Source organism: Pocillopora verrucosa, chromosome 8 (assembly GCF_036669915.1).
Source record: "Pocillopora verrucosa isolate sample1 chromosome 8, ASM3666991v2, whole genome shotgun sequence".
NCBI classification, from domain to species: Eukaryota; Metazoa; Cnidaria; class Anthozoa; order Scleractinia; family Pocilloporidae; genus Pocillopora; species Pocillopora verrucosa.
This window is the reverse complement of record NC_089319.1, coordinates 19,693,838-19,719,556: the sequence shown is the minus strand read 5'-3', so window position 1 is coordinate 19,719,556 and position 25,719 is coordinate 19,693,838. Positions and strand designations below refer to the sequence as shown.

General features: G+C 37.4%; 2 protein-coding genes across 2 annotated transcripts; one reads left to right on the top strand and one right to left on the bottom strand.

Annotated features, from left to right (window-relative positions):
- Positions 1 to 2,711: 2,711 nt before the first annotated feature.
- Positions 2,712 to 5,590, bottom strand: LOC131777991 (putative 2'-deoxynucleoside 5'-phosphate N-hydrolase 1). Its single transcript, XM_059094369.2, has 4 exons — positions 5,291 to 5,590; positions 4,221 to 4,274; positions 3,772 to 3,882; positions 2,712 to 3,221 (listed from the first exon to the last, which is right to left on the bottom strand). Exons 1-4 carry the CDS (start codon positions 5,448 to 5,450, stop codon positions 3,115 to 3,117), a joined length of 432 nt encoding a protein of 143 aa, XP_058950352.2. The 5' UTR covers positions 5,451 to 5,590; the 3' UTR covers positions 2,712 to 3,114.
- Positions 5,591 to 5,636: 46 nt separating this feature from the next.
- LOC131778012 (prostaglandin reductase-3-like) lies at positions 5,637 to 13,809 on the top strand. The gene is made up of 12 exons (XM_059094392.2): positions 5,637 to 5,895; positions 6,607 to 6,694; positions 7,315 to 7,413; positions 8,082 to 8,180; positions 8,812 to 8,851; positions 9,122 to 9,150; positions 9,644 to 9,718; positions 10,306 to 10,377; positions 10,775 to 10,836; positions 11,310 to 11,409; positions 12,193 to 12,378; positions 13,378 to 13,809. Exons 1-12 carry the CDS (start codon positions 5,759 to 5,761, stop codon positions 13,447 to 13,449), a joined length of 1,059 nt encoding a protein of 352 aa, XP_058950375.2. The 5' UTR covers positions 5,637 to 5,758; the 3' UTR covers positions 13,450 to 13,809.
- The last annotated feature ends 11,910 nt before the right edge of the window (positions 13,810 to 25,719 follow it).

The window sequence follows — 25,719 nt, the reverse complement described above, 5'->3', positions numbered from 1 at the left end:
GATGCCTTGCCGAGTGAAAAATCCCCTTCTACTGCATTGTGATGCCCCCTCCTCCACAGGAACCACATGTAAGTTTGGTTCGACCATAAGCTGCCCGTCTCAATTTTATGGTGACAAGCGGGCTTTGTTAACACGTGATTTTTATGTTCAGCTTCCTTGCGCACGTGTATCCATCTCAGTCAGAACTCGAGAAAATATAAACCTGTCGCACTTTGTTTTATAAATTATTTGTTTTGTAATGCTTTCTCACACTCTGTACTTTTTAGATAATTGATAAAATGACTGAGTGGTGGAAAATTGTCGTAATCGTAAGAATCAATTTGAATCAGTTCTAGCCTTCGATCGCACGTGAAAGTTGAAAGTTTTCAGATAAATTAAATTGAATGATATTCATATTCCAGAGTGGTATATGTTACTTTGCGCCAGCCAATTTGTAATCTTCCAGACACCTAAGTTTCGTTTTGAAATTACAGCTGCTTAATAATGTTCTCTTTCACATAGTTTTTCTTCCGATGACGTCTAAGATTAACGAAATGGCCCCCTTTTTTATGAAATACAGCTCTATATATAAGTGTTAAATCCTTTGAATAAATAATATTTCGCCATATGATAAACACATAGCAAACCGTTCATCTCTGTAAAAACCTCGCCCCGGCCGGTGGACATAAAAACTTTCGATCTTTAACGCGTTTTGAACGGAGAGTAACTGCATTCGCAACATCTCCGCGCCTTTAGGGGTCCACCATGTCTCTGAATGTCTTCCCATTTTTTAAGCTGTTTGTAGCCGTAATTATGTGCGATGGAGGCGCTATTTTGAGTATCTGTTACTTCTGTTACCTTCAGGATCAGGATGACATCCAAGCGAGTCCAAAATTCAGCAAGAAAACAAGTGAGCAAGCGGACTCTGATTATGAAGAAGACCTTACCAAAGAGATCGTTATCAATATTGGGGAAGAACCTCTAGCAGAGAAAAGACCTTTTGAAAACGGAGGCTACACTGTTGACGACAAACCTACAGATGGAGAGGGACAGTAAAGGGCTTGTGTAAAAGCTGACACACTCCGGTTCTTTGATCCGTATTCTAACTTATGTGCCGCGGATTTTACCATTTTACTAAATGATTATCAAATATCTTTTAGAATGAAGGACTGGAAAACTGTTTTAAATCCTTTCGTTCTGACATAATTTAGTAGTAGCGCTATTTAAAAGATTTTTACTTATTTAATTAATTAACAAAAAAAAAAGGATGATGGATGAAGACAGATTTCGTCATGAAGTTTGTTCAGAATGTAACCAAAAAATTTTTTTTAAATAATTTATATTACATTACCGATAATTAAAAACTTCTGGTTGAAAACTGGTTTTCAACTTAAATAACCAAAATTAGAAAATACTTTTAAATCTTGATGTGATCGATGTTCTAACAAAAATTTGTAAATCTAAATGAAGACTATTTTCACTACTGCCTAAGTAGTGCACATTACTGCGAGGATCACTTTCATTCACGTCTTTATCCGCAGTTCAAATATATAACTTTCATATATTCTTAACCAACTATTTTCTTTATTACACAGTTAATTGTAGGCGTTTAAGCCGGCGTAGAATGGCATAAAATTTTCGCCAGACATCATTATTTGCTGCCTATTTTGCAAGATGCCTTGCCGGGTGGAGCATCTTCTTCTACTGCATTGTGATGCCCCCCTCCTCCACGGGAACCAGGGTCACATTTAAGTTCGGTTCGACCATAAGCTGCCCGTCTCGATTTTACCGTGACAAGCGGGCTCTGTTAACACATGATTTTTATGTTCAGCTTCTTTGCGTACGTGTATCCATCTCAGTCAGAACTCAGGAAAATATAAACCTGTCGCACTTTGTTTTTATAAGTTATTTGTTTTGTAATGTCTTTCTCACACTCCGTATTTTTTAGATAATTGATAAAATGACGGAGTGGTGGAAAATTGTCGAAACCGTAAGAATCAATTTGAATTTTAGCCTTCGATCGCACGTGGAAGTTGAAAGTTTTCACATAAATTTAGTTGGAGAGATTCATATCCCAGAGTGGTACATGTTACTTTGCGCCAGTCAATTTGTAATCTTCCAGACATCTGAGTTTCGTTTTGAGATTACGGCTGCTTATTAAAGTTCTCTTTCACATAGTTTTTCTTCCGATTACGGATTTACGAAATGGCCCCCTTTTTTTATGAAATACAGCTATATATAGCTATATTTAAGTGTTTAATCCTTTGAATAAAACGGATTAATATATGGCGAAATATTAACAACATAAGCTACACAATCACAGCCTGATAAGTATCATAAACTGATTATAGAGTAGAGTTTTCATTTCACATAGATTTAGGAAAAAGTGTAAGATGTTATGAGTTAGGGAATTACGTTAGGGAAACCGCGAACACAAAATGCTAACAGACAAAATTCGGCGTGTTTTTTGCCAGCGAAAAAGGTTGGTCTTTTTTTTCCAAGCGAAAGCGCGCGTAGTCGACCGCGTCGTCTCCTTTGCAGCTGTTTTTTGGGAATGTCACGCCGGGGGAGCGTTGCGTGACATCCCGACCGCGAAGGGAAGCGGGCGCCAAGCGGAGTTACGCGCGAGGTATGGAACCCCTGGGACGATACCTGCTGTTCACGTTCTCCTCGCACAAAACTTCAGACGGAAAAAAAAGACAAATTAAAATCATAGTCTAAATCATTTCCTCTTCTAAGAAAACATAATGTTTATTGTCAACATACATATTTCTAAAAGTGAAGTGGAATTAAGAAAAAACCTATACATTGCCGTAACTCGTGTTTCAACCAGCGCAACACTGATCTACACGTGAAGCATGACAAGAAACATTCAGATATATTTAGTTCTCCGCGTGACAAGGGCAGTTTTTACTCTAAGACCTCCTTCCACAATGTCTACCTTAAATTTTCAGTGTTTTATTTTAGATGTTTTTATTTAGAGAGAACTTGTACTTTTAGATTGAAGACAAACTACAAAATTCGCACAATTTTTATGCCCAATAAATTTCTTAAATTGTACTGAGGCACAAAAAGTAAATAAAAGACAAAAATAGACAATAAAACTCCACTGTCCAAGCAACTCTGTGCTGAATATTAAATAGAAGAAAAAAACTCTTTAAGGATTTCAGGAACATCTTCCTCTTTATAATTCTTCACTTGCACGTTTTCTCCAATTGCTCCCCCGATCATGGCAGAAAGATCTACAAGCAAGAAAAAAAATACTAATTACATATTATGGTAAAAATACCACTAATTGATTGGTCAGCTGGATGTTTCTGTAACTTCAGATTATGAGTTTTCTGGGCAATACTATTTAAATTGAATAGTAAAATATCATTATTTTATTGGTCAGTTGCATGTTGCGCAAGCTTCAGAATTTGGATTTTTGGACAAAAGTTCCTTAGACAGCATAACTAGCCCAACAGTTTAAAAACAGATGCTACAAAGTCTGTCAAGCATGGGGGAGTACAGAGCAGTTGTTGCCTGGATATACAGCAAGAGAGAGGTCAGGGGAAAAGGGGAAAAGGGGAAATAGGGGTCAGCAGGTGGGGTGTGGTAGGAGTAGCCTAAGAGTAGGGTAAGAGAGATATGCAGGGTTGGAGGGAATGAGGCTGCTGAAGCATTTATCAGCACCAATTTTGAGGTGTGACAGCAATATTGCTGGGATCAACAACCTAAATCAATCAAGCACTATCTATGACATTTATAGTGTGGCTCAGAATAACACATTTGGTTGACATGTAAACCTACGTTTTCCACTGTCAGGTCTAAACAGACAAAGAATCTTCTTTTTCTTCTCAAATGCTCTCCCTATTTCATATCCAACTCCCAAGGAAGGCTGAGTGACTTCTGCAACTATTGCTGAAGAAAAAGAAACAACTTTTATTTTCATAAAGACAAGTTGACCATCAATTTGACTTTGTAGAAGAGTATCAACATAATATGTGTGTGTTTGTGAACCAGAGGGACAATGGATGGATTTAAAAAACTTTTTCAATTCCAGGGCTGACCAAGAAGTAATTTCCCACATGATATCAATACTCTATCAATATGACTTTCAAACAGATTGAAAAATAACACCTGGGGAATATCATTTGATTTGACACCAAACCCTCAGAACTGACATCATAAGAAATACATGATAGACAGAATGGAGAATTATTACTTAGAACTAGTGAGTCAAACTGTATGCAATTTACCATCAGACTTTTCCAACCAGGCCATGTCACGGTCATGAATAAACTTGTCACTACCTAAAGATATCCAATAAAAAATGTACTTCATTTAGTATAAAGCTTAAAGTAAAATGAATGACAACTTAATTAGTGCACTGACTAGGTACTGACTGAGTATGAGAAACCTTTCCTTTTCTAATCATTCAGCTGAGTGCAGGTAAAAGAGGCAATCTGTGGCTACATGGAAACACTTTCTCACACTGTCGTGGTATAAACTTCAACAGAAAAGCCTAAAATGTATTCACTGAGGAAGGGTTAAGGCCAAAAGCTATGGCAGTTTATTTTTAACAGCTGTTTTTCATGTGTGGCCAAAGGAACTTCTTTGTTGTGATACATTTATTAAAATAAGGTGAGACAGGAAAATTAAAAATAAAAATATGCTGGGGAAAATTTAACTTCTGCCAAACATGAGTCAAGTCACAAATTCTTCTGTAAAAATGATGAACAAGTTGCCAAGTTTGCAATCATTTTGTTTTAGCTAAATGATCAAACAATTCATTCCTTACAGTATTTGCAATTCAACCAGTCAGATATGGAGTTTAATGTCACATTTATTTCCCATGAAGATCTTTTCTAAAAAGATCCTCTTTTTCTTGTAACATGTCCCACGAAAGAAACGTTGCACTCTCTCAACTGAACATGCATAGATTTGGGATCTGAGAAGTTGGCTCTGTTCCATGAGGAATAAAGTTCTTCTTCTGATCTCTAACCAGCTATGCTGCATAATCTCTACGATACTTAATGCTTGTGCGCTTTAGAACACGGAAAAGAACCCCCAATGATATGCTACGGTCCCAACGTGTGGCTTGGCAGCTTAACTGTACACAGTTGGTAATAGCGGCCAACCATATGTCGCACCCAACTAGTATCTGCGAGTCATGCGCACGGGTTCGAATTCCCTCGAAGCTTGAATTTTTTTTAAGTCGTTTTTTCTGCAACTGCTAAAATTGCTGCTCACCTGCAAGGATCACGGCTTCACTCGATTTAGAATTGTCATATTAAGACTAAATTATTGACCGTTTCTCGTGACAAACCTTGTTCTTTGTCTAGCAAGTTGGGATCAGCAATATGTTCTGTCAAAACATCACCGTATTGTTTCAGCTGATCTATGATACGCTTGTATAGAGCTGCATCGTCTCTCCCTCCACGAATACTTCCACAGAAATAAATGAATCGTCTACCATGCCCGCTCATTTTCGTCTAGTATTCGAGCCCCTCAACCGTCTCAAGAACTACAAAATCTGCCAGGCGTTCTCAAATTGCTTGGACGGAAGTGGACGTTAGGACGGGTCTTAATCTACCTCCCCAGAGAGAAGTCACTGCAGACCCCTTTGACCTGTGAATAGCAGGAAAAATAATAACCCTTATTTTCTAATCGTAACGTACGATCTTCACAGAATTTTTTTTCTTTCCTGTTCTTTTTCCAATCTCCTATATCTAGAGGAGGATATTCCTCACCTCATCTCCAGTCCCTTTTCAAATCTTCACCTCCCTGATCCATCATGGCGGCCAGGCGTCTTCCCGAAACTTTTCGGAAACTTATAATTTCTAAACTTTCCACAAATTACAGAGAGGCTGCCGAACTGGTAACGGTACCTATGTTGAAGCCGGGGCCGGATGAGTTACTCGTCAAAAACAGGTAGAATATTTAAACGAGGTGTTCACACCGTGAAGAGGTACCTCTTTCATCCCTAGAGAGTCCCCTTCGGGAATATTTCCAATTATTTTTTCTCCGCGGTTCATTCAAAATAATTTCTAGCAGCCGATCTTTTTCTGTGGGTTTTGAATTTCTCTCGGCTTGCAGGTTTGCAATGAGAGTTTTTGACTCGTACGGGCGTGTGAAGTAGTTGATCAACCCGTAACTCAAGCATCTTTTGCACTCACGACTCAGGCGTCATGCACAGGGTGTAATTGAAAATATCAAACAATATCATACATGTTCTATGAAAAGCAAGGGTTGAACCCGATTGTTGTAACTATCAAGTACAGCAGATCACAGGTCCACTGAGATGTCCTTGGCATGGGATAGGTTCTGTTCCTTTGGTTCCCCTCTACCTACCCAAAAAAGAATTGCATACCACAATTTATATCTCATACAAGTTTTTTGATCACAATTGCATCTTTTTCGGAAAACAAGGCTGCTGACCCTCCCCTGCTCTTTTGCACTCACGTACCTCACTATCCCTGCTAATTTGTTGCCCTCCACCCCCACCAAATCCCTTTTAAATTTAAGGCAAACTGCTATTTACACTTTTATTCTAGATGTACATAAGGATAATACCCTACTGCACCGTGCTCACATGTCTTATTACTGTGTGTGATTTCTATTTTGTGGTTTATGATTTTACAGGTATGTTGGGATCAATGCCACAGAAATAAACCATTCTGCTGGTCGATATAACCCAGGGGTACCCCCACCATTTGATGGTGGACTAGAGGTAAGTGTACTCTAATTTAGTTTTAAGACAGACTCAGACCTCTAACTAATGACAGAAATAGCTAATAAATTTATTTGCCAGATATAGAAGGAACTATGAATTCTTTGTATCACCAGCAGCTATTAGCCAAATAGTAATTCAAAGTCTTGCCAATACCTCTTCAGCCAGGCCATGCATTTATTTACTAATCAGTTTGTTACTCTTATAAAGCTGATCATGCTCTCTGTGTGTAAGATAAGCAGAACTTGTCGGAAATTGCCAGCAAGAGGGAGGGGAAGGTAGTGGAGATTCTTTGTTTAGCAGTGAAACTAAAATGCCCCCCCCCCCCTAATAATTAACAACTCCAAATGGTGGTGGTTAGGATAATTTTTCATGACTTTTTGATAAGTTCATAAAATTAAAACTTGCAGTGAAAAATGTGAATGATCTCCCTGTTGGAGTAACAGGTAAAAATAATTTAGGAAACGTTTGCTTCCTATTATAAGCTAGACATATTATTAAACCATCTCTTTCTGATCATAGTGGCTTAGCCCCTTATATCATGATTTTCCTTGTTCCCTACCTCTTCCTACACTATTGCCGATTTCTGGGTAGTCACTGATGTAATTTTCTTTCCCAAGGGTATTGGAGAAGTTGTGTTAACTGGTGAGAAATGTAAAAACTTTCACCAAGGTCAGGCAGTTGGATATTTTCAGTTTGGAACCTTCTCAGAATATATGGTAAAATTTTTGTTTGATTTTTTTTAGATATCAGTCGTAATGTATAAGTTCCTTTAAAACTGCTTGTTACTTATACAAGTAATGCACTATCTGAATGCATATATTATTTTTATGAATAGTTAAAAAACAGCTTTTGAGAACATGATGGAAAAATTTTGCAGAGCCTTTTATCCAATTTTGTGACATGACTAACCTCTCAAGAGTGAATTGAAACTAATTACTTTGACTCTATATTTTTTATAAAAGAAAAAAAGTCGGAGAACCCTGAAAGAATTATTGATATCTGATTTAAATTTCTCACTTGTAGTTGCTACCTTTTTGCTCAATATGACTATTTACTTTTAGTTTTGTGAGTAATCTTTCATATAATGAATACTGACATCCACCAAATCTCTTTGCAAATGATTTCCTAGTTGGCCTTAAATGTCTAGACAGGAGTTGCATGTTCTTGAAAGAAACTGGTTTGGTGCAAAAACAAGCTGGTAAAATATCAAGTAGAACATCATTGAAAGAGCAATACATGTGAATCTGCTACCAAAATAATAAGTTGCAACACTCAAAAAGCTGACTCATTTGAACATGGTTCTTCCACTTTGCTACTAATCCAACAAGATGATATGATGAATGATTCTCACATGGTGATCTTGTTGATATTGGTATTCTTGCAGACCATTTCCTCAAAACAAGCATTTCCCCTGCCAAGAGTGGATCCTGTATATGTCTCATTACTCATCAGTGGCCTGACTGCTGGTATTGCTCTTGACAAGGTGCTCAGTTATTCAATGTATATCATTTACCATAAACATATTTTGCCTTACTTTGCTTGCACCATAATAATATTTTAAAGTGATAACAGACCAACATTATTTCTTCCCTCAATTTTCCCTATTGGGGAAGACTTGGTGGCCTGCAATGAGTTGGACTGCACATAAAGAGGCACAGGTATGAGACTTGGCCACATCACTGCGTTGTGTTTTTGGGTAAGATGCTTCACTCTCATGGTACCTGAGCCCTCCACCCAGGAGTATACATGGGTACAACCAAGCTGTCAGGAAACCCTGACAAAAGGATGAGGGTGACTAGCTTCCTGTGAAAAGGGGGGATAAACTGTGGCTGGAGGGGGGTAGCCAGGATTTTTCAAAGCAGGGGTCACACTGTGTTAAATAGAGAATACTCACCACATTATCAAGTCAACCTCCACGCTGTGTTTTACTTAATATGACACAAAAAGTTTACAAAGGGGGGTCATGGGCACTTCAGAACCCCCCCCCCCCTTGCACTAGACTTGACTTGACACTATTTGTACTTTTGTGAAGGGACCAGAAGTAATCTGGAAATTACAAGATCAATTCTTGTATGATACTGAACAATTTTAAAAGTCTTGTTTTATTACAATAGGTTGGTGAAATTAAAAGCAATGAAATAGTTCTGGTGACAGGTAAATCTATTTTATTATCAAGTTTGTTTTGAACACGAGAGTTTCATAAATTTAACTACCTGTCAGTCCTAATCTTAAAAAAAGAAAAGACTGGTATCACAAGAAATAATAAGAACTCTTGACATCTGAGCTCTTACTTGTTAATATTTCTTATCTCCTTAAACCAATTACAGAGTATAGTTAAAACAAAACTGACACAATCTTGGATATCTATTGATAATCAATTTAAAAAGTACTCTGTCTAATGTTAGTTCCACTGTTTTCTTACAGCGGCTGCAGGAGGAACTGGTCAGTTTGCGGTATGTTGTATTAAACAATTACCAGTGAGGAACTAAGGCTAAGAAGTTGAGAGTTTTTGGGCCTTGCGCCCACTACAAATGTTTTGTTATGGAGTTTAGTTTATTATGTTACAACAATGATAAATTCAAGTTGACTGGTCAATATCAAGCGTGCCAGTAGTTATGAAGTTGCATTTTTTCCGCTCTCCATTCGCACCTTAAAAACATCTCTACATGAGTTCCCTATTTTGGGATGTAAGTACTTCTTTTAATTAAACTGCAACCTTCAATTAAAAAGGGTTTATTACGATGTCTATCCAATCATAACAAAACTGAGAAAAGAAAAGATCGATAAGATAAGGGTCGGGTAAAATAAGAAATGAATGAAAACTTGAAATCCAGGAACTCACAGAGTTACAAACATTTGGAGTTGGGTAGGAGTTGGAACGAGCTCTGCATGTGGGACATTTCATTTTTTGTTACACAAATACTTTTGATATGTTAATTTTCAAAGGTCCAACTTGCGAAGTTGGCGGGATGTCACGTGATTGGCACATGCTCGACAGATGCCAAAGGAGATTTTTTAAAGGTTGGTTGGCTTAACCCTTTACACCCAACTTTAACATTGATATGCATATTCTCCACACTGTTCTTCATACATTTCCTATAGCACTGACAAGGAGAATTTGACTTACAATCAAGAGCTACTTCATTTTGTGATCATTTCCTTTATTCTCACGACCATTATGTGTGATTTGGGAGTTATAAGTGACGCAAGGTCACTGTCATTAATATGCACCTGATTTTTTAATGTTTCGATAGGGTAAAACTTTGGAAGTTTTTCTGGCAGCATGTTGCATGACTGAATACCTTAAGGGCTGAATCTGGGCAAAGTGAACTCACTTCTTCGTAGGGTGTTAAAAGAACAGTCAACTGTGGAGAAAGCAAGTGTCTTTAACCACGGCAAAATGAGTGCACATCTCACGTCAGCAATATCTCGCGCGCAAAAGATTGAGATCAACATTCTTCCTTCAAAAACAGCTAATGAAAGATGGCATTATATAATTTGTTCTAGTTTGCAAAGATAAAACCGAAACTCTATAATGAGGTTAGCTGTTGCTCATGATTCATTGTGATTACTGCGATGTTTTATGTAACCTTATTTTTTAATTGCAGTCTCTTGGATGCGATCGACCAGTAAACTACAAGACAGAGAAATTAGATGAAGTCTTAAAGAAGGAATTCCCGGTAAGAGCAGAGAAGTAAACAATTTTTGGGGGGCAGGGGAGACTGAGTTATCAGGCCGAGTACCACCGCTTGTTTTCTGAATGGTCTGAAACAAAAAGTTTTCCCGACTTCCTCCACTCCTGTTTTGTTATTGTTGTTGTTGTTGTAGAATGTTCTGGGGGACGTTTCGCCCTTCATCAACAGGCAACCTACAGACACAAGACTCAGGACACGAGAAATTCTTTTCCATGATCCGTAAGAGTGGCGGTGTCTATCATTTTCTCTCGGTAGATTCCTACTTAAAATTTATAAGTGGCAATTGAAGGAATGAAGGAAGTATCACCGAGACATGTTAATAGTTTCTGTGAGTTTTGTTTTGTTCTAAAGTGACCATGCAGAATTTATTTTTCTTTTCCAGAATGGTGTTGATGTAGTGTACGAATCTATTGGGGGAGAAATTTTTGACATTTGTGTCAACAGGTAAGAACTGACTTTGACTGAAATAAAACTTAAATTATGTTTAAGCAATTTGACGGTTTGATTAAAAGAGGGCTCTGTCAAGCAGAAATGGTACAAAAAAATGATCCAAAATTTCAGCCAGGGGAATTTATCGAGAAGTGAGATTATTCCTTAAATTTTGGTTCCAGACCCTCGCCAAAATGCACAAACAGGACCGAGTAGTTCGACATGCGACGATCACTATTTTAGATTAGCCATTATAACAGTTAGCTTGTTGCATGTTTAGCACAGGCCCGCCGAGTTTTTCGAGAATACCACCTTGGTTTAGTGTTAACCGGGTTTCAAAGTCCCATGTTTTAACAACATGAGGAACGTTGCCATCGTTAATGCGTCGACAAGAGGTTTTTAAACAATATTACTGGTCAACACTGATTAACGTATCATTTTGTAATTTAAGGGCATGATCTTAGTTAAGTTCCCTTCTCCCTTTTTAGGCTGGCTAAAAAGGGTCGCTTGGTAACAATTGGTTTCATTACTGGTTACCAGTCCAAGTTAGGATTCACCCCGGTCAAAAACGCAACTCTTGTTCCAAAGGTATTGTGCAATAATGCGATGTAGCACTCCTTTCAGAGACAGGCATATGGAAAATTATGGCGGGGGATGGAATTAGAAAATCTCAGGCAGCCGGAATTTGTTCTTTTTTCAAATCACTGTATTGGGTGTTAAAGGTTCTGAAACGATCAATTCAAAAAACGCTGATACGAAACTTTCTTGATATTCTTGAGACAATCATAAGCATGACTGGCTTTCACTTATACCTGAATACGCCGTCATTGAGGCTTGTTGCGTAAGTCTAACTAAACGTCCAGTTCAAAGGGCAAGTACCCCTAATTCAATTTTCAAAACTAGACCACAGGCAGCCCAAGCTCGATCTACCAATAAATCTGTATTAAATTATTCCGGCGCAACGGTAGAAATATGGGATTTATATAAGGATTGTTTGTAGAAACCAAAATTGTTAGGGAATCGATTTCGACAATAGTCGTGTGTGTCTGTTTGTCTCCGTGTGGTTTTTGAGTCGATTCCTGGCTATTTAAGCTTGCGCTTTTCCTATATGAATATATTTCATATAAAAACACACACAAGACAAACGAACTTAGGACTGAAGCGAGGTAAGCTTGCTATTTTTGATGTTGAATTCCCTGATATTTTTTTTCCTTTTTTAACACACCTCTCAAGGAAGCCCTTGCAATTCTACCCTTGTGTGTTAACAACACAATGCAGATAAAACTCGCATATCGAGCTTGGGTAACCTGTGATCCGACATGTGCTGATTCTTCGCCTCTGTATATTTTATTTTGCTTCTCGTATCTTCAGCTGTTATCCAAATCGGCGAGTGTCCGTGGTTTCTTGTTATTTCACTATGCTGAGGAGTTTAAATCAACTCTGGCTAAACTTGTGGACTTGTACGACAGCGGGAAGTTAAAGTGTCACATTGACGTTGGACATTCATCGCCAACAGGAGTCTTCAAAGGTCTGGATTCAATACCGGATGCGGTCGAGGTAGGGATTAAAATGAATATCCTGGGAATCAGAGAATTGATTTTTATAGTTAGGGACCGGTAAATAAGTTATCGCATAGCTTCAAAGCTCGGGAGGTGGGTAGGGGTCCGCAGGGTTTTGATTGTCTAACAGTAAAATTTACCCGATCCTCCAAAAGGGCTCTGTAATTTTCTTATGCCCTTGGGGCAGTTAATTGGCTGTCTATTTGTATTTTTCCCCAGTTATACTATGTTGGCGACGACTGATCCCCTGTCCATTCCCTTTTGTGACCCCCCCCCCCAGCCTCCGTTTCCTCCCCCCCCCCATAAATAATGACTTGTCCCTCAACCCTTTAACTCCTATGAGTTACGAAAACAGAATTTCCCCCTACAATATCTAGACAATTTCAAGCAAACAAGTGATGAGAAGAAAGAGAAGTATCAATTATGGGATTATCAGTTGATCCAGTAACAAATTCTCAGAACTAAAATCATACAAACTGTACAGCATTTAGTAAAGAGAATTACTGATGAGATCTTGGGAGTTAAAAGTTTAATTGTAACCAACCTACCAAACTGGTTTATTCAAAGAGAGGTAGAGCATTTTTTCAGGAATTTTCTCAATGTAAAGGTTCCATCCGAATAGAGAACTATACTTTCCATGAATTGAAAATATGGTACGGATCGGGTGGGAAAGAATACTGATTATAGGCGCCGTTAGTAACATATCCACCTTGGTTCATTTTTTTTTCTTTTTGTGGGTGGCAACCATCGTGGGGGGGGCGAGTACTTCAGGTGCCGAGCATATTCGGGTGGCGATCATCCTTTGGGTGCCGAGCACTATTGGGTGGCGATCTCTCTCAGAAGCTGAGCACCTTCAGATGCTTAGCTCCTTATAGTCTTTTAGTAATATGAACGAATTCCACCGGAATAATTCAGTGAAGTGGATAAGCGCTACATGTAAGATTATTGCTTCTATCTCGCTTTACTAACGCATGATCCAATTTTCGTTTCTCGCCAGTATTTGCACAGTGGGAAAAGTTCAGGCAAAGTTGTGGTGGAGATACCAGATAACCCAAAAAGCCTTCTGTGAAGAAAACAAAATAGTTTAAGCAGGACAATTCTTGAAGCCGCGGTAAAGGGCTAAAATGAACTATGATTTTACCTACTTTTCGTATGATCCTTACATCATCAGTGTACTAGAGGAAATAAGCCAAAATCTTTTTTTTCACCATTGAGGCGACTATTATCACGTTGGTGTAAAAACAGCTGAATGCAGACGGCGAGAAAGAAGTCATGCTTAAACTCTCTGGGTTTAGGTAGTGTCATGTAGATGGCTACTTTACTTTGTAGTGCCGAGGAGCTTAGTTGTTCAAAATGAAAAACGTTAAAAAAGAGACATTGCAGTTCATAAGGTACTAGAGTATCACAATTAAAATGATCATTTGATTTATTTGGGTCTTTCTTTTTATTGAACAATGGCACACCAAGGGGCTTGCAAATAACTGCCTACACATAATTTTGAACTTATGCATTTTTCAGTCCATAGTCGTAGCTCGAAAAATGACCCTCTGTAGATATTTAAAACTGTTGATGTCGCGAAATGGGCAAAATATGAGTATTGATATGGGAAAAAACAGTTACAATCTGTAACTAAAACTCTGAGCTAGTTCTGAGTAAAAACAAACTTATCTCGCTTTACTCGTTGCCCCTGTGTATGAGATGAGTTTTCAGCAAACAAAAACCGAAAAAAATGAAAAGTGAAGAAATTGGAAAAAAAACTGTTTGATGGGCAGTCTTAGTTCAATTAAAAATTATCGCGGGAAACTTCCTTAAATATTTGAAATAATCTGGAAGCTGCGTCTCTGTCTTTGCTCTTGAGTACGGAAACCCTCATCTTAAATGCTTTAGCAATTTGGAGCCGGTACTGCTGAGAGGGTAAAATGTTTTTTCTGCTCCTAATCGCACGACCTTCGTGCGACTATTCCCAAAATACCCTCTTACTCTCTCAACCAATAAGACTTTGAATATTATCGATTTCCGCTGTTTTCGCTTTCTTGTGGACTTCAGTTCTGAGTACGCTGTTTTTGTGGTCAACCCTCCACAAATCCTAACCACCCACGTGGCAACATCTATTGCTGGAAAGCTTGACATGGCTCCCTACTTTTCCTTAAAAATCTTTTCTCTTTCATTTATTCCCTGTTCTGAGTGCCACTGGCTTTTACTCCTCCTTTCCTCGCCTGCATATAAATCAACTTTGTAAACAAGTAAAATAAAAATCATGCTACTGATTTTGAAAAAAAGCAACCACAAACACCTTGATTTCACGACAACCTCGTTTCCAAGGTCTTCATTTTGAGGCTGAATTTCCATGTGAAAACCTTTCAATGAACTAATTTGCATTTCACGCTACCTCGTGGCGAGAAATGTCTTACTTCGCAGGAAAGAAAGTACAAACTCAAATACTCAAACATGGCTAGAAGCATCGAGGAGACACTACTACTTTTACTTAGAAACATGACCTGGACCAACAGTCTTTCCATTTCAATACAAAACACGGTAAGATAGGAGTCAATTTAGCTTGTTCAGCACAACATGCTTAATGAATAAGGGATAGTGCGGATTGTCAGTTGTATTTTTGCGAACTTGTGCTCGCGACAAGCAATTTAATTCTCATATCTTCGTTTAACATCAATATCAGATATCTGAATACATATTGAAGGAAGAACTTTAATTGAAAAAGTCCAACCAATTCGAGTAGTGGCTTGATAAAAACGTCATCGCTCGGCGGCAAATTCAAACGAAACTTTGTAAATGAGGTTTCAAGACTGATTCTCGAGGAATTGACGTTAAAGATATCATGATAACGAGGTTTGGAGGAGGAAAACACGTTAATATCTCTTATAGGCGCTCTCCTCATTTAGCATTCAATAACATGATTAAATTCTTTAACAGTTCAAGACAATCTCATAAACCTCAGGAAATAATGGCGTTGTTTCTTTCCCTCGTAGATAAGGTGATATGGGTAAGGCATCATAAATCAAGCCTGGAAGTGAACAGAAACAAAGGAGAAAAAAAACAAAGAGTTACGTCAAGGTAAGCTTTGGAATCCAGTTACATGAAATAGGTTTATTATCTGTACATGCGACTGCCATTTATAAAACAAAGGTGTAGTGCAAAGCCGCAATCTATTGTTTTTAAAGTATGGGGCTGAAAATCTTACCATGCCTTTTTAAGACACGGGCAAAACCTTGCTAAAAAAAAAAAGATGTGGTAAGGAACACGTTTGCTTGTGTCAACAAGAAAAATGAATATAAACGATATGCAAATAAAACCTTGGACGACTTATGAGCACAGGGTTATGTCGCCAACAAAGAATGATCGGAATGTACACAAACTTATTTCAACGCTTTGCAAAAATATTTGTATCGCTATAAAGCATTTCTTTGACTGAAAACTGCGGAATAGCTCTTCTTTTCTTTTCCTAACCAAGGAAGAATATTTGAGTGAAAATGTTTTTCAAAATGAGCCAAAGTTTTTAAGAATATTTGAGAAAGATCAGGGCGCGAGGCATGCAAACCATTCGTCCTTAATTGTTCCAAAATTTCGAGTATTTATAAGTCGCATTGTCCAGATGTCGTATTTTCAGGCAATTTGGCTACGCAAAAAAGACCCTTTTTTCAAAATTAAATGAGCCTGCCCTGCTTAAAAGAACTTTGTAATTCTAGATATCAATCATATCAATTGCCTTCGACGAGAAAAAGTAAAAAAATTGAGGTAACCCACAGACGGTGCAAATTTATTGTGTTATACCGAAAATTGTTCTCACCTCGACTGCAGTTAAAATCAAGGGATATAATCCCATACTTCAATATTCATACATTTCTTTGATATAAGAGGCAATGGCGAAAGCAACAGATCATCTGTATGACGAACGCTTTGTTTTGGAGTAGTATGGGTTCATATGGAAATCTTTCTCGACCGCATTACATAAAGACAAAAACTGAAATTTCTGACGAAGTGTAGATACATCGCTGTAATATTTGTTCAATTTTAAGAAGTTCTAAAAAACGTAATTTCGTTGCCGGATTTCTGTTGATGCACCACTGAGCTCTAAAGATCAAGTCTTAGTCGACCTGAAAAATTCCTTCGGAGGATATTTATGTATTGATCGAAATTATAGAAGATTTAATAAATTACAATCACTGTTACAAAAGGAGGAACCAACATCAAGTTGAGTTTAAAATCTGGACGAAAATTTTTTTACGAGTATTTCCACTTGTGGTAATCATCAAGCCTAGACAATAAAGTTCAGTATTTACAACGCTTTACCTCTGTGATTAATTATGTTCACTGCCACAAAAAGAGGAATCAACACGCAGTTGAATTAAAATTTTGGGCGGAAATATTAAATATTTCTTCCTACGAGTACATTCACTTGTAGTGATTATTAATACTAGACAAGAAGCTCAGTATTTACAACGCCTTACCACTTTCATCACTTTTATTCACTAAATTCAATTCAAGTTTAATTTCGTCGAATTTAAGAATGTTTTTTCATTATATTGCAGTCCTCTGATATCCTTGTGACACGCCTTGTTGAAGAAGGGGACCACAAGCTTGGAGAGCAAAGACGGGTTCGAACTGAAAAATATGTGAAAGAGGAACGAAGGAAATGTAACTCAGTTATTGGAGAAACAGAGTTGAATTCAATGTTAGAGGTAACAACTGTGACTTAAACTTACCAACTACGTTGCCCGCAAGACGAATTTAGCCACGAATTAATTGCTTTGAATACAATTTTTTTTGAAAACACAAAACAGAGCTATCAAAGTTAAGTAAATTCTGATTGTCTGTTGATGAATAAAATTTCTGTTTGTTTTTGGCTAATGGAAATAATTTGGCAAGGAAAAAACAATCGAGAGTTCTCTTCCAAATGATCAAAATCTAAGAAAGTTAAATTGCAAGTGAGGACGCTTCTGGTGACTCCAAAAAAGTCACAAGTGAAAACCTCAAGGAATTTTAAATGTTAATTGGAAATAATTTGGCAAAACAAAAATTTCTTACAGGCAAATGTTCCAACATAGAATTGTTTGAAATGCCATTAAGACTTTGTAGTTATTGTAATTGTACTTAAGTTACTTTTGCCTTTTGGTTTTGTAAATTTTTTAGTTTCTCTTTAACCCATTTCATACTTTCAACTTTGTCCAGTTCTATTTTCTCGAGTTATACTTAATATTGTTATGATATCGTGTGAACATTTTTATTTATTACTTAAGAATTGTATTCAATAAGTAAAAATAAAAACAAATAAAAACTTCATTTCCATTATATTGTCATTCCCTTTTATTTCGTTTACAAATAATAAGAAAAAAAGAATTGCGCTTGGTAAAAGGGCCTGGTAACAAGTCAAAATATAGGCTATCTCTTTTACTTTTTTTTGTGCATGGAGGGTTGTCGAGAGGAAAAAAAATCTGCGAATTTGAACAGCATCTGGCGTGAAACAAAAAATATACTTGACTTTTGATGGGAGAAAATCTTAAGCATAGAGCAAGATTTTTCCCGCCAAAAGACTTGGTATATTTTTGGATCAACACTGGACACAATTCAAAAGCGCAGACTTTTTTTGCCACAAACAATTTTCCCGCCGAAAGACTTTTGCAAACACTTTTAGTCTTTCATTCAGTCATTCTAAGAAGAGATTTTCCCGCCAAAAGACTTAGTTTTTTTCTATTTTAATTGCGGTTGGCCCTTTCAAAAGCGCAAACTTGTAATGCAGAATTTACTCGCAAACACCAGTCGCCTAGGCACGATTTATTTATATAAGCTTTATGTCAGTCAACAGACTTCTTGAGTCCTCTACCATCTTCTATTCTTGGATCTTCTTGCTTCATACGATCTTGCGATCTCTCAAATCTAAAGATATAAGAAAATTTATTTAGAAACAGTACTTTCGACTATATTCAGAACTAAGCTAATCACTGCGCCATCTACTAAAGAGCGTTTCTCCAGCTGTCTAAGCCAGGACTATTATGCTACACCGATTTTTCAAATCTCATGTTGCGACGACTCTGACTTAAAGCTAGGGAATCTTGAACACATTTGAAGGAGTAAATTAAAGATACATAAAAGGGAATAATTTCAAAAGTATTTTCCTAAGATCCTGATGTGCAAAACATATTTGCGCGTCGTCAAGCTCGGTTAATCTCATACCCAGATCATTCACGACCAAGCGGTTCGATCTGGGTACGAGATTAAAGCTCGGATAGACTCGAAGAATGCAAAGATCCTTTGCAGTCGTTAGATAATCATCGAGCAATAGATTAAGCTTTGGATCAATGTAAGTATATATCTTAGCGCCTAAGTCCCGCGCACCTACCCCTGCCGCAATCCGACATAGATCCTAACTTGTTATCAGTTGGCTGATAGAATCTTTTAAGCGGTAAAACTATTACGACGATACCAGACGTTACAGTTTACTGTATATATGCATTTGAAGTGAGTTAGTAAACTGTTTCATTCTCACGATCTGAATATATTTCTTCACACTCTTTGCCACACATTTCTAATGATCTTAGCTCTTAAAATTTTACGTAAAATCAAACAATATGCGATCGTTGATATTTTTCTTCCTTTCATTTCCTTTTCCCTTGCAAGTTATTGATGTTGTAAGGAGATATTCCTTAATGATCACTCTCAAGACAGAAAGAGTTCAGTGTAACGTTCAAGGCAAACGACAAAAGCTACCTCTGATTCTGTTTATTTTTTCAATAATTCTGAGACTGACGCTAGACTAAAATAGCAAAAACTCTCTTCTGCACAGCAGCTGCAAATATTTTCGTTTAACCTTAAAAAGGATTGAACGCACACGGCGATTTATATTCAAAAAAATTTCACAACAAGCATTTTCCATTCTTCTTTCATTTAAAAATATTTTGTCTCTTTTCTTAATTCTTAGAATTTTCCTTCAGCCGAGAAGTGCACTGGTCGGTGAATTAGCTGACAGGTAATTCAAGATGATTGTATCTTAAAAGCTAGAATTTCCCTTGCCAACCCCGGTAGAAATACACTTCATGGCACGAACATCACCTGTCTATGCATTACTCCTGTCTTTCGGAAATTAAGGTACAATAATTTCAAATACTCGCACTGACATTTAGCTAAATCGAAGGGTGCCAGTTCCTTATTTTTAGCGCTACTCTAGTGAATTCTTAGACGAAATTAGAAATTCTGATGAGTAATAAAACTTTCCTAGTTACACAATGTGTCCTCATCAATATATTGTTAAAAACTACATGAACGTTTCTGTTAGATCACCCAGTGCAATATTAAGGGGGCCTCGTAAAACTTTACCGCTCTATCTTCTTCAAATTTGTTGTCCAAGTCTACAGATAACTGTGAATAAGGACCTTATGGTTACTAAGATACACGCGTCAAAAACCTTGCCACGACAACGTAAAGAGATCAAACTGCCCCTGATTTCGTTCCACTTCTAAGAGCAATAACTTCAAATTCTCGTTTTAGTTGTGGGAAAAATCCTACAAATCATGACACATATCAAACTCTTTCCCCAGCGCGACGAACATCTCGGTTCCAGGTGTACGCGACCAATAACCCCACGTAATGCACATGCTCTCCGTTGCGAATTTTCAAAATGGCGGACAGGCCAAAGAGGGAAATAAAAAAACCAAAGTGATTTTGCAATGAATACTCAACATACACCCCCGTTAGAAGGTGAATCCACGGAAGAAAGATACAAAACTGTATGATATTGAGATCGATATGATATTAAATCGATACCGAGGGCTCGTTTCCAACTTGCTAAGTGCATTTAATTGCCTTCCGCCACGATTACTAGCTTTCTTGACAGCTTTCTGAAGACACAATATTTTCTTTCTGAAGACTTCTGATATGCGGCTATTGATTGTTACACCTCGTAGACCTAATTACTCAAATACTTTGTTTACGATTGTTAAAAGGACCAACTCATGGTTCTCCGTATTCGTCTTTAAATTGCTTTAAAATAGTATAGATTAGTAAGCTGAAACGAAAAATTAATCGGGGAAGTTTACGAAAACTCCAGCAAACAAGCTTAAAAAAGGCATTTATTTAGACTTCATACTTCGACGAACTTCACAACTCTTACTTGTTTATCTCGTAAGTAAACGATGGCAGATTAATTCCCGAAGCGCTCTCAGAGTTTCCCGTTCCCTCTCCTACTGTTTTCACACTTACAAAACAGGAAAAAATAAAAAGGAGGAAGATACAGCTGTTTTGAAACGCCATTTGACGAGGGTAAATCTGCTTTTTGTTCGACACTTCACATATCAAAACAAAGAAAATTTGTTCCTCCTTTTGATTCTGGCGGTACATTTTTAATTTGCGCCTGCGTAAAAGAGATATCGCCCGAGACCCCTCGCTCGGTCGTGTTTTGATCAATTTCACGCAACCGCTCGGAGAAAAGGTAAAAATGACGAGGGAAAAACTTTACCTTCAAGTTAGAAAATTAGCGAAATAGAAAGCCACAATATTATAGTTTAGTATTTCAGAAGTACATTGAGTGCTTTTTCCGTAGAGAATCCTCACGATGGTAAAACATTCGAAAATTACACTCGATTTGAGTGGGGCGTTGAAGTGGGCGTGGTCACTATATTCATGTTAAGACTATTTGTACCCCATGAGTTTGATATGAATATATTTTTAAAGGATTCAGCGAAGCCTTTAAGTTCCTTTATTTATATACTTGTTGCGATGACAAAAAACTCTTCGTTTGTTTGTTGTTGTTGTTATTCCCGAGTAAACAATTAGTGCAAAAGCATGCCAGTGAGAGTCTATACCTAGTATTTTCATGTCAACGGGCTAAAGAAGTGGAAAATAAGGCCTGTTGAACCACTCCTCGGGTTGCTATGAAAACTAGTTTTTGGTGCAATTTTCATATGACATCAATAAATGTTTTTTAGATTTAAAAAAAATGTCCTTTAACAGCATTGCCCACCGTTATACATAAAAATATCATCAAAGGAGAAAGCTTTAAATTACAAATGACCACCTGTATGTCTACAAATGTTATTCAAGGTACAATTGAGCTAATTTATGATGGCTGGTTTTATTTCAGACATAACCTTTTCTAAAGAGTTCTTGTTAAAAACATTTTAAGGTGATTCCTCAGTTTTGCACCGCGCATCCTGTATTGCGCATAAAAATCACTTAATCAGGAGAATGAGCACGAACGCATTCGGAGAGCACGGTATCGTTTTTCAATCGATGGACCAGGTAAAGAGATACGATAGTCTTTCGCTCTTGAACGAGCACAGCGACCTATATTTTTATTTGCATAATTTAAGTGTACAATATATTCCCTTCAAATTGGGGAAATTAAAAAAATTTTTCGAAGGGAGAAAAACATAATGCTAAAAGCGTGCACGAAGCTCGTTACTCGAGGATGCAAATTATGACCTTGACAGGAACGACTCGAGGAATGTTTTGAGTCGATGTAGTTTAAATTTTCGCTATTTTCCCACAAATTATATATCAAATTGTTCTATACGCTCGAGACTTTCTACCTATCAAGTTTTTTCAAGTGTTACTTTAAAAAGCCTTGCTTCCTGCAGCAGCAAAATGCACTGTGAAGCGATGAAATAATGCACTTGATTAGTGCCAGTACAGGTATAAATGGGATAAGTTTGGCTCTTCATATCTCCTAAACAAGCAGATAGACCTATCTTTTTTTGCTGAATTTTTGGAAACAGACATAAGGAACATTTAAGGAAACTTTAACAAAAATTGTTCGATAACTTTTTTTTATCTGAGGAATAACCATAATCATCTTTTGCTTTTCCCAACGATCATTCTTTGGATTAGGAAAAAGTTTGTAAGTATAATATGAAAGATGGTAGATTTTAAGCTCGGTAAAGAAATAAAGATCTTTTTTTCGTCTTGCCACGAGCGTGGGACAAAGAAAAAATGCTGAGTCCCCATGAGGAATCGCACCTCAGACCTTCGGTTTCCGCGCTCCGATGCTCTACCACTGATCCACAAAGACTCGACGGTGAGCGAGGTCTATTACCATCTATTTCTCTATTTCTTTACCGAGCACAAAACTCACCATCTCTCTTATTCTATTTCCAAACATGACGCTATCGACATTGCTGATCCTAGCAGTATGCAGGACGCGTATCATATGAACTTCGTAATTCTTAGCTAATACGGCAGATACAGATCAAGATGCGCCATATGACTGTAATAGAATGAAAAGAATTCTTAGGCGTTTTGGTTACGTTAACGTCATTGAATCACCAACGCGCATCACAGCTAACTCTAAGTCACTTATCGACCTCATTATTGTTAGTCCTAATTTGCATGCATCAAATGTCTTAGCTGGTTCTATTGACCTGGGCATTTCAGACCATCATCTTATATTTGCTGCCTTTTCTACAAGGAGGAGTAATTCAAAGCCTAAGCTTATTACAGTAAGGAACTATAAGGATATGGATAATGAAAAATTCCAGAGGTCCTTAGAGGAAGCTCCATGGCATATTGTGTCTGCTGTAGAGGATGTTGAGGACAGTGTTTACTTATGGGAAACCATGTTTAAAGACATTATAGAGTCCAACATCAAACGAAGGAATGTGAAGGTCAGACACAAGTCACTTCCCTGGATCAATACCGAAATCAGAAAGGCTATGAATCAAAGGTATAAGTGTTTAAAAGCTGCTCAAGGTAAACCCCATGATAATCCTCAGTGGGACATCTATAGAGCTAAAAGAAACGCTGTTAGAAGTATGCTCAGAAAAGCTGAGGCCTCTTACTGGATTGGGCTATTTAAAGAATCTTCTTCACCTAAAGATTTCTGGAGAATATCTAATCGTATACTTGGTAAGATCAAAAGTGATAAAATTGGTCCCCTACAAGATTCTAATAACACTATTATTTCAGATGATAGGCAGAAAGCGAATTTGATTAATAACTATTTTATTGATATTGCACATGATCTTACTAAGAACTTGGATCCAGTACATTTAGATACTACTTTTTATATTAATAGAATTACTCCCACTATAGAGAATTTTTCTTTGAACTGGGATATAGTTAGAGATGTTTTGAAGTCTATTAATCCAAACAAAGCAGTAGGCCCTGATAATATTTTTCCTAAAGATCTTAAATTGGCACAGGACTCTGCTATTCAGGGTCTGCTAGAGGTGTTCAAAAAAAGCATGGACTGTTGTAAGTTCCCTCAACAATGGAAGGAGTCATTAGTTACACCTGTTTTTAAGAAAGGGAACAGGCTGGATCCTAACAATTACCGACCTATATCCTTGCTAAGTACACCAGGAAAGCTTCTTGAGAAGGTAGTCTGTGACTCACTTGATGATCACATGTTATCCAATGGCATTCTCACAGATAGACAATGGGGATTTAGGAGGGGCTATTCAACGGAGAGCCTCCTCCTTCATCTCACTGAGTCCTGGGGGAGTGCCCTGGATAGAGGCCATAAGGTTGGAGTCTTATTCATTGATTTCCGCAAAGCTTTTGATTGTGTCAACCACAGTATTCTTACTGAGAAACTCAAGGCTGTTGGCTTGGCAGGTGATATGTGGAAATGGATCAATGACTATCTCTCCAACCGTGTACAAGGGACTAGTGTAAGTGGGTCTAGATCTGATAGAATCCCCATTAGAGCTGGGGTCCCTCAGGGATCCTTACTAGGACCAAGATTGTTTGCATCTTATGTTAATGACCTCCCTGAATCTATTACCAGTGGAGAAGTCTATATGTATGCTGATGACACAACAATATATGTAGTAGGGAATACTGTTGATGAAATAACAACAGGGTTACAGGCTGTTTTGGACCAGGTTAATTCCTGGTGTCTTAGTAACAGATTGATTCTACATGAAGGTAAATCCGAGGCAATGGTCTTAAGTACTACCCCCTTCATAGGTCCTTTGAAACAGCTGAAGTGGGGTATGGACACCATTCGGTATGTGTCCTCCACCAATTGCCTTGGGGTTACAATTGATGATAAACTCTCTTGGTCTCAGCATGTTGCATTGGCTAGATCTGCATTTAATGCCAAAGTTAAAATGTTGAGACGTATAAATTTCCTATGTACATCTATCTTGGAGACTTTTTACTATAGGATAGTTATACCAAGTGTTCTATATGGAATTGCAATTTGGGGGTCTGGATCCAAGCTTAAAGATCTAGAAATGATTCACATCAGGGCTGCCAGGCTAATTCATAAGATACCAAATAGTTTTGGGGATAATGATGTACTTTCTAAGGTTGGCTGGATGCCTTTAGAGTATTTTTATAAGCTACGTATCTTAACTATTACATATAATGCTTATTATAATTTAGGGTTGCGGGAAATTAATTGTTTGGTGACCAAGAACTCTAACAGTTATAACCTAAGGAAATCCCTGAATGTTGTACTTAATAGGCCCAAAACCGAATTGGGTCGTAGGTCCTTTGCTCATAGATCTGCAGTAGCATGGAATGCACTTCCCGATAATGTTAAAGATTCTCCAAATTTATCTATTTTTAAATATAACTTAAAACAATCCAAGCAAACTGTTATGAATATTAATTTTGAAAAGGGAGGTAATGTTATACAAAACATGAAACCAAATTTTCACTATTACTAAAACTTTATGGTTTACTTGATTTATTCAACTTATAAATTTTATCATATCTGTATTTTATATAATTATAGACTAATTAGTTTAGGCAGGTCCACATCAGCTGTAAAGTTGCGCAAATTTTAACCTGCGTTATCAAATAAAGTTATGTATGTATGTATGTATGTATGTATGTAATAGACCTCGCTAACTGTAGAGTCTCTGAAGTAGACATTTTTTTCGCGTACTTTTCCTGTTTGTTTTCCCGGAGTTTTAGCAAGTTGTGTTTGAGCTTTCGTTGGCGCAAATTTTTTATCCTTTGGTTGAGAATTTTAAGAAGTTGCGGTGTTTTTATTTCAGCCAAATTTTGTGGTTCATTTAACAAGTTTAATACATATTTTCTACGGAGTTTAGACTCTACCCTCTTTTTTCGTAAATGGATTTTTCCAGGACCCTTTTCCTCCTTTTTTCATGTTTCATGATGAGAAATGACTCATCATCATTCGGAAAATATAGACTATATACGAGTAGTCCATCCTTTTCGGCGAAGTCCATCGCGTAAGTACAAAAATCAGTGAGTCGCGTGGGAGTTCACACCTTATGGGGATCGTGATACCCTGAACGGATGTTACCTTTTAAACGAAAGTGCAATTTCTCTATTACTCGCGTGCGTTTTAAGATTTTAACTTAATTTTTCGTAGATATAAGTTTAGGTATTAATGTAATTTTAATCGAAAAAAACT

Bases quoted from the DNA above. Each gene is read 5' to 3' on its own strand.
- LOC131777991 (XM_059094369.2), bottom strand. From the start codon at position 5,450: ATGAGCGGGCATGGTAGACGATTCATTTATTTCTGTGGAAGTATTCGT. The intron at 3,883-4,220 runs GTAAATTGCATA...CTTTTTCTTCAG, and splicing joins CTGGTTGGAAAAGTCTGATG to CAATAGTTGCAGAAGTCACT. The intron at 3,222-3,771 runs GTAGGTTTACAT...TCTTGCTTGTAG, and splicing joins TAGACCTGACAGTGGAAAAC to ATCTTTCTGCCATGATCGGG.
- LOC131778012 (XM_059094392.2), top strand. From the start codon at position 5,759: ATGGCGGCCAGGCGTCTTCCCGAAACTTTTCGGAAACTTATAATTTCT. The intron at 9,151-9,643 runs GTATGTTGTATT...TAATTTTCAAAG, and splicing joins GAGGAACTGGTCAGTTTGCG to GTCCAACTTGCGAAGTTGGC. The intron at 11,410-12,192 runs GTATTGTGCAAT...TCGTATCTTCAG, and splicing joins ACGCAACTCTTGTTCCAAAG to CTGTTATCCAAATCGGCGAG.